This window comes from Oncorhynchus tshawytscha, linkage group LG22 (assembly GCF_018296145.1).
Source record: "Oncorhynchus tshawytscha isolate Ot180627B linkage group LG22, Otsh_v2.0, whole genome shotgun sequence".
NCBI classification, from domain to species: Eukaryota; Metazoa; Chordata; class Actinopteri; order Salmoniformes; family Salmonidae; genus Oncorhynchus; species Oncorhynchus tshawytscha.
The window spans coordinates 29,229,303-29,237,009 of record NC_056450.1 but is presented as its reverse complement, the minus strand read 5'-3'; the positions used below and the strand labels follow the sequence as shown (position 1 = coordinate 29,237,009).

At 42.7% G+C, this 7,707-nt stretch overlaps 1 protein-coding gene across 1 annotated transcript; it reads left to right on the top strand.

Moving 5' to 3' along the window:
• Nucleotides 1-616: 616 nt before the first annotated feature.
• Nucleotides 617-7,332, top strand: LOC112222293 (intermediate filament protein ON3-like). Its single transcript, XM_024385056.2, has 9 exons — nucleotides 617-960; nucleotides 3,662-3,870; nucleotides 4,066-4,126; nucleotides 4,494-4,589; nucleotides 4,716-4,880; nucleotides 4,994-5,119; nucleotides 5,652-5,872; nucleotides 6,021-6,064; nucleotides 6,282-7,332. Exons 1-9 carry the CDS (start codon nucleotides 697-699, stop codon nucleotides 6,377-6,379), a joined length of 1,284 nt encoding a protein of 427 aa, XP_024240824.1. The 5' UTR covers nucleotides 617-696; the 3' UTR covers nucleotides 6,380-7,332.
• The last annotated feature ends 375 nt before the right edge of the window (nucleotides 7,333-7,707 follow it).

The window sequence follows — 7,707 nt, the reverse complement described above, 5'->3', positions numbered from 1 at the left end:
CAATTACGGTCATATGGGGCTGTTTAAGACCTGCAACACCAGGGGATGAACTTTCTGGTCAATCAATGACTTTAATTTATAAATAAAGGAATAAAGAACCCAAAGAGGTGAGATGCTGGCTAACTGTCACATACTCTCATAACTGGAACACAATTCCCATAACTGGACAAGCTGACTTGGAGAACATGAAAGACACAAATCGTTACCTCTTTTAGATGGCACCAGTAGTTAAAGAGAGAAAATATTAAGTTAAATATAAAGGCCAGTGTAAAGTCTTGTTATTAAAAAACAGTCCTAAAGGCTGGCTGATACAGCACATCACATTCCCTCTAAGGTGTTTTTTGACCTTTGAGTGTTCATGTGGTAGAGGTAAAACCACAAGTCTTGGTTCCCTAAAGCAAGTCAGGTATCCAGGTACACCATGTCTGTAACAGAGGGGGAAGGGGCTTAAAATAGGTATGTACAGTATGCATCTGACTGGTTCTTCCACATTGAGAAGTGGCATACCTTCACCACCTCTTTCACGCCCACACACATACATACACCCACACACAGACACAGGCTACACTGGCCCTACCCTGGCCCTACCCTGGCCCTTCTATATAAGGGGATGAATTTGTTAACGGTAACACACCTCAGCAACTCCAGCCTCAGTCTGCAATCATCCCAGCTGTAATACATTCACACAACGGAACCATGAGCATAAGGACAAAGAATCACACTGGGACAAGCCCTAATTACATGAGGGACTTCAGCAGCATGTCCTTGGGCTCCAGAAATGGCCCCAGGACCAGCAGCAGCGGCCTCTACATGGGAGGCTCCATCATGGCCGTGACCATCAACCAGAGCCTGCTGGCACCCATCAACCTGGATATCGACCCCAAAATCCAGGCTGTCCGCACCCATGAGATAAACCAGATCAAGGGTCTCAACAACCGCTTTGCCACTTTTATTGATAAGGTACCGTATAAATAGAGTGTTTTTTGCCGCTTGCTGTTTTTTGTCTTTTGTTTGTGTGAATGTTCAACTCAAGTGAAAAAAACTGGAAAAAATATTAAAAGTCAGAGTTATTGTGGTAAATCCAGAAAATGTATGAAAAGCATTCAAAATGAGGAGTGAGGTGGATTGCATCACATCTTCTTAATAACGGCATTCTTAATAATAATAAGAAGAAGAAAATGGTTGTGATGATGGTAATGACACTCCAATCTACAGTCGTGGCCAAAAGTTTTGAGAATGACACAATGTCACGCCCTGACCTTGGTTATCTTTGTTTTCTTTATTATTTTGGTTAGGTCAGGGTGTGACGAGGGTGGTGTGTGTGTTTTTTGTCTTGTCTAGGGTTTTTGTATATCTATGGGGTTTTGGTATGTCTAGGTAAATGTAGGTCTATGGTGGCCTGAATTGGTTCCCAATCAGAGGCAGCTGTTTATCGTTGTCTCTGATTGGGGATTCTATTTAGGTTGCCATTTTCCCATTTTGGTTTTGTGGGTTATTGTCTATGTGTAGTTGTCTGGCACCACTTGTGGTATATAGCGTCATGGTTGTTAGTTTGTTTCGTGGTTTTCCTTCATAAAAAGAAGAATGTATGCTTATCACGCTGCCCCTTGGTCTCATCAATATGATGAACGAAACACACAAATAGTAACTTTCACAAAGTCTGCTGCCTCAGTTTGTATGATGGCAGTTTGCATATACTCCTGAATGTTATGAAGAGTAATTAATTGCAAAGTCCCTCTTTGCCATGCAAATGAACTGAATCGCCCCAAAACATTTCCACTGCATTTCAGCCCTGCCACAAAAGGACCAGCTGACATCATGTCAGTGATTCTCTCGTTAACACAGGTGTGAGTGTTGATGAGGACAAGGCTGGAGATCACTCTGTCATGCTGATTGAGTTCGAATAACAGACTGGAAGTTTCAAAAGGGGGGTGGTGCTTGGAATCATTGTTCTTCCTCTGTCAAACATGGTTACCTGCAAGGAAACACATGCTGTCATCATTGCTTGGCACAAAAAGGGCTTCACAGGCAAGGATATTGCTGCCAGTAAGATTGCACCTAAATCAACCATTTATCTGATCATCAAGAACTTCAAGGAGAGCGGTTCAATAGTTGTGAAGAAGGCTTCAGGACGCCAAAGAGTCCAGCAAGCGCCAGGACCGTCTCCTAAAGTTGATTCAGCTGCGGGATCGGGGTACCACTAGTACAGAGCTTGCTCAGGAATGGCAACAGGCAGGTGTGGGTGCATCTGCACGCAAAGTGAGGGGAAGACTTTTGGAGGATGGCCTGGTGTCAAGAAGGGCAGCAAAGAAGCCACTTCTCTCTAGGAAAAACATCAGGGACAGACTGGTATTCTGCAAAAAGTACAGGGATTGGACTGCTGAGGACTCATTAAATGACTGTAAAGTAATTCTCTTTCCGATTGTTTGGGGCATCTGGAAAAAAGCTTGTCCGGAGAAGACCAGGTGAGCACTACCATCAGTCCTGTGTCATGCCAACAGTAAAGCATCCTGAGACCATTCATGTGTGGGGTTGCTTCTCAGCCAAGGGAATGGGCTCACTCACAATTTTGCCTAAGAACACAACAATGAATAAAGAATGGTACCAACACATCCTCTGAGATCAACTTCTCCCAACCATCCAGGAACAGTTTGGTGACGAACAATGCCATTTCCAGAATGATGGAGCACCTTGCCATAAGGCAAAAGTGATAACTAAGTGGCTCAGGGAACTAAACATGGATATTTTGGGTCCATGGCCAGGAAACTCCCCAGACCTTAATCCCATTGAGAACTTGTGGTCAATCCTCAAGAGGCAGGTGGACAAACAAACCCACAAATTGTGACAAACTGCAAGCATTGATTATGGGCTGCCATCAGTCAGGATGTGGCCAAGAAGTGAATTGACAGCATTCCAGGGCTGATTGCAGAGGTCTTGAAAAAGAAGGGTCAACACAGCAAATATTGACTCTTTGCATGATCTTCATGTAATTGTCAATAAAAGCCTTTGACACGTATGAAATGCTTGTAATTATACTTCAGTATTCCTTAGTAACATCTGACAAAAATATCTAAAGACACTGAAGCAGCAAACTTTGTGGAAATTATTATTTGTGTCATTCTCAACTTTTTGCCACGACTGTACATAATTAGAGAACCAATCTTGTATAGTCAATAACAGGCTTAAGACATTGTTTCCTCCTCTTGGAGTGTTTAACCCTAGAAGCACCTCTCCCTCTGGGCACTGTTTCAACGTGTGTGTGTCAAATCAAATCAAATCAAATTTTATTTGTGTGTGATGTGTGTGAAATGTGTGCTTCTAGTTCCGACAATGCAGTAATAACGAACAAGTAATCTAACTAACAATTCCAAAAAAAAAAAAAAAAAAACATGACAGTGTAAGGGGTGGACTGAGAATGAGTCCAAACATCTATAATAACAAATCAATTATTAATGTGCATGTGTGTGATCACAGGTGCAGTCGATGATATAGAGTAAACCTGGAGTGGCAGATATATTTACATCAGAACAAGATGCTGGAGACCAAGTGGTGGGTTTAACAGCTGATGCAGGACCAGACAACTGGCCCCTCCAACATGGAACCCATGTTCCAGACCTCTATAATAACAAATCAATTATTAATGTGCATGTGTGTGTCACAGGTGCGAAACCTGGAGCAGCAGAACAAGATGCTGGAGACCAAGTGGAAGCTGATGCAGGACCAGACAACTGGCCCCTCCAACATGGAACCCATGTTCCAGACCTACATCAAAAACCTGCAGAGACAGCTGGACCAGATCAACAATGACAAGGACCGGTTGGATATGGAGAACAGGAACATGCACCATAATGTGGAAGACTTAAAATCAAAGTAAAGACACAGTGACGTTAGTCTGGTTTTAGATCTGTTTGTGCGTTAGCCAATTCCTCTGTCATGTTTGTTGTCATGCAAGACATGCATGCTGGACTGTGACAAACGCCTGCATAATGCAGCTCTTCGGGGCCAGAGTTGGTCTCCCCTGTTATAGAGACCCTAACCCTATTCTATTGCTTTGGCTTGTTCCAGGTATGAAGATGAGATCAGCAAGAGGAACACAGCAGATCATGACTTTGTCCTGCTGAAAAAGGTATGCAACTGAATAACATTCAGTGAAGAATAGTCTCAGAAATGTATTGTATAGATAAAGTATAGCCAGAGTCCCATTCTGATCTAATCTTACTAATCTGCCTTGGGTGGAAGATTAATAATAGTTAGGGAAAATAGGCAAATCATCAAAGGTGTATTACAAATGTGCCTTTTTATGTTCAGTAAAGCTTGAGTATTTTCCATGTTGTGAAAGATGTAGCTACAACTAGCTATGTAAACAAGAGTCAGTAATGCAAACATCCCCATATGAACAGGAAAAAAGGGGCTATGACGTGTTATGTGAGGCCGCATCGGGTAGGCATGTTTCTCAGTGTCACAGCTGTTGACTGTCTTCTGATGTCCTGTAGGATGTGGACGCTGGTTACCTGTCCAAGGTGGCTCTGGAGGACAGGTTGGCTGGGCTGGAAGAGGAGGTCAACTTCTTGAAGGTCTTGTACGATCAGGTAAGGCAGTGCTAAATCACACATATATATTTTTGATGTCCCTATAGTCAAAGATGCCAATACTATAGAGACACGGTATTTAGCACTATAGAGATGGCAGAAATTACATTGTTTCTTTCATGACAGGAGCTGGGTGAGCTGCAGTCTGATGTGAAGGACACCTCTGTGGTGGTTCAGATGGACAACTCCCGGGGCCTGGACATGAACCAGATCATAGCTGACGTCAAGGCCCAGTACGAAGACATCGCTGCTCGCAGTCGGGAGCAGGCCGAGAGCTGGTACAAGACCAAGGTGAGGTCAGGGGTTAGAGAATGAGGAAATCTTAAGGGTTCATGCCTAACGGAGCAGTACAGCAGGTCAAACAATAATTCGTAAAATAAACCTGTCGTCTCTGCCCACATCAGGTTGAAAGTTTGGCCGGCCAGGCTGGCCAGGCTGCAGAGGAGCTGCGCAACACCAAGGCTGAGATCGCCGAGCTGAACCGACTCATCAGCCGCCTGCAGAACGAGATCCTGGCTGTCAAGGGACAGGTGAGCATCGCACCTGACTGGAAGGAGTAATAAAGAATTCTATAATTGAAGACTGATTTAATCATAGACTATAGTGTCAGACTTGATAGAACACCACCTTATAATTGAGGAGTACTGTATGTCAAGGCTTGGTGCCAGACTGATTTCTGCTTTGGCCAACTTCTCATTATCTACGATTTGGCACAGCACCAATGTGGCATTGTTGATCGCAAAAACAATGTTACACTCTCAGAATAAAATACCAATATATCTTTGTCTGGAAGATCAAAGACACATTTTAGAATGGAGCAATTAAGTCATATGCCGGATGGCAGCACATGTCTCCGCTCACTGGGAATAATTACACCTACACAAATGGAGGACAGATGATGACAGTGTTTATGCATACCTGAACTACATAGGCCTACGTTATGCATACAATGTATTCTGGTCTATAATGAAAACCTAATTACTGTAAAAATGACCCATTTCTAACAGCGTGGAGAAAACCACGGTTATTTTTTCTGTTACATTTTCCCCCTTAACCCTATAGAAGGCCAACCTGGAGAGACAGATAACCGAGGCGGAGGAACATGGGGAGATTGTCGTAAAGGATGCCAGGGCTCTAATCAAGGACCTGGAGGTAGCTATGCAGAGAGCCAAGCAGGACATGGCCTGCCAGATCAGGGAGTACCAGGACCTGATGAACATCAAGCTGGCCTTGGACATCGAGATTTCCACCTACAGGAAACTGCTGGAGGGCGAGGAGACCAAGTAAGGAGATGATGAAACTCTGAGGGACTCAAAGTTCCACTATGACCAGCTCCTCTGCATAGACAGCTTCCGAAATCCATGATGCAGAGAAAATTAAGTGTGTATAGCTGTATGATGTTCTTATTCTCTCTTCCTCTTCCGTCCACAGATTTGGACAACAATCAATCACCAACATTTCTACCACAAAGCCTTGTAAGTTCTATCACCCTAATCTACTAGATGCTCCTGACAGAACTATTATCTCTAAAGTTAACATTCTCCTCTCACATTCCTTTACCTTCAAACCTTGTTTTACGAAGACTTATACTATTGATAGGATTTAGGGATCGAAAACAGGTGTGGTGATTGGCAGGAAGATGTGACATGAACCTTTGTAATAACAACCCGCATCCTCCTCTTTTCCCCCCAGACACCATGCCAGAGACCAGCTACCAGCAGCCCACCCGATCTTCTGCTGTCTTCATCAAAATGGTGGAAACCACCGACTCCTCCAGATCGTACCACTGAAAAACAAAATGTTGCTGAGATGCAACATGACTCAGAGGTCATTTTCAGATGGGGCTACAGTTTCCATAACAATCCGTAGCACTCATAATATATTCATAGCAGCCTATTGATGCAGTCATAGAGCATTATGAGACTAGAGCCCATTGGCTGTGATATTTACCATACTATGAATATTTATAAGACAATATCACCCAAGAATTTGCATCAAGTAAAGTGTTACTGTTACTTTATACCATGGCATTGTTGAATACTTGTTTTTGATTGGCTTGAAGGGCATTCTAGAACATGCACTGGTTTCCTATAACGCATGGTGTATTTGCACGGTAGAATTCAATGGCTATAGTTCATTCTTACATGTTCTAAAGTCGAATTGAAAACATCACTGCAATTGAATTCGATTTTCATAATGGGAAGATAGGACTGGTGATTTAGTTACCCAAACAGACTTGCAAGTTTAGCTATCATGGCAACTACTGTAGCTATCTAGTAAATTTGCTAGCTTCTTCAGTGGATGTTAAAAACATTCCTACCGGCAAATTAACTAATTTCTATTGGCAATTATGTTAAATTATAGTCATGGTATAAAATGGATAATCAACGCTGGGCTCTTTTCGTTCTCTGGACACTAATGCAACTCTGTGTGAGGTCAGTTCCACTCTGCTAGCACAGAGTGGAACACACTGTGTCGTTAATTATTTTCCATAGAACGCATAGAGCCCCTCGTTGATTATCCCTTACATATACTTCATCATACTACATCAGAGAAATGATCTGTCAACCAGACCTCACAGAACCACTTTATTTGTTATGCTCTACTATAAACTGCATTGAGCTTGTTTCCCAGTATAAGATTAGCCTAAAATCGTTTTCTTTACTTCTATTAAAACGGTTTAATGATGCAATATCATGTACCAAGATGTTCAGACACAAATAGACTCATAATGGGGATCACATGCAATCGTTTGACTCATTCTTCACTTCTGACAGATTATTGACTAGACTACACATCCGCATTTTCTACATGCTCTTCATTCCAACCTCCAAAGTACCAGATGTTGTGTGATGGTTATCATGACAATACCTTCCTATAAGGAAGATAGGCTCCACCCAAATAATTTGCGTTCCTGGATCCTTTCACAGCATTATAAGGCTGCGTTGAGATGACCCAATGACCCAGGCCCAGCTCAGTTAATCCCTACCATTGTGACGCAGAGTTGTCATAATGCTTCAGAAAATGTATATTACACCAGGGGCATTGGTAGACACAATGTAAGTAACCCAATTTATGTCCCCCTAACTGTCCTCTGCTGATCATACAGCTGTTGTAT

Coding starts and splice junctions, on each gene's coding strand:
- LOC112222293 (XM_024385056.2), top strand. CDS start 697: ATGAGCATAAGGACAAAGAATCACACTGGGACAAGCCCTAATTACATG. Junction 4,127..4,493: donor ACTTTGTCCTGCTGAAAAAG/GTATGCAACTGA, acceptor GATGTCCTGTAG/GATGTGGACGCTGGTTACCT. Junction 4,590..4,715: donor TGAAGGTCTTGTACGATCAG/GTAAGGCAGTGC, acceptor CTTTCATGACAG/GAGCTGGGTGAGCTGCAGTC.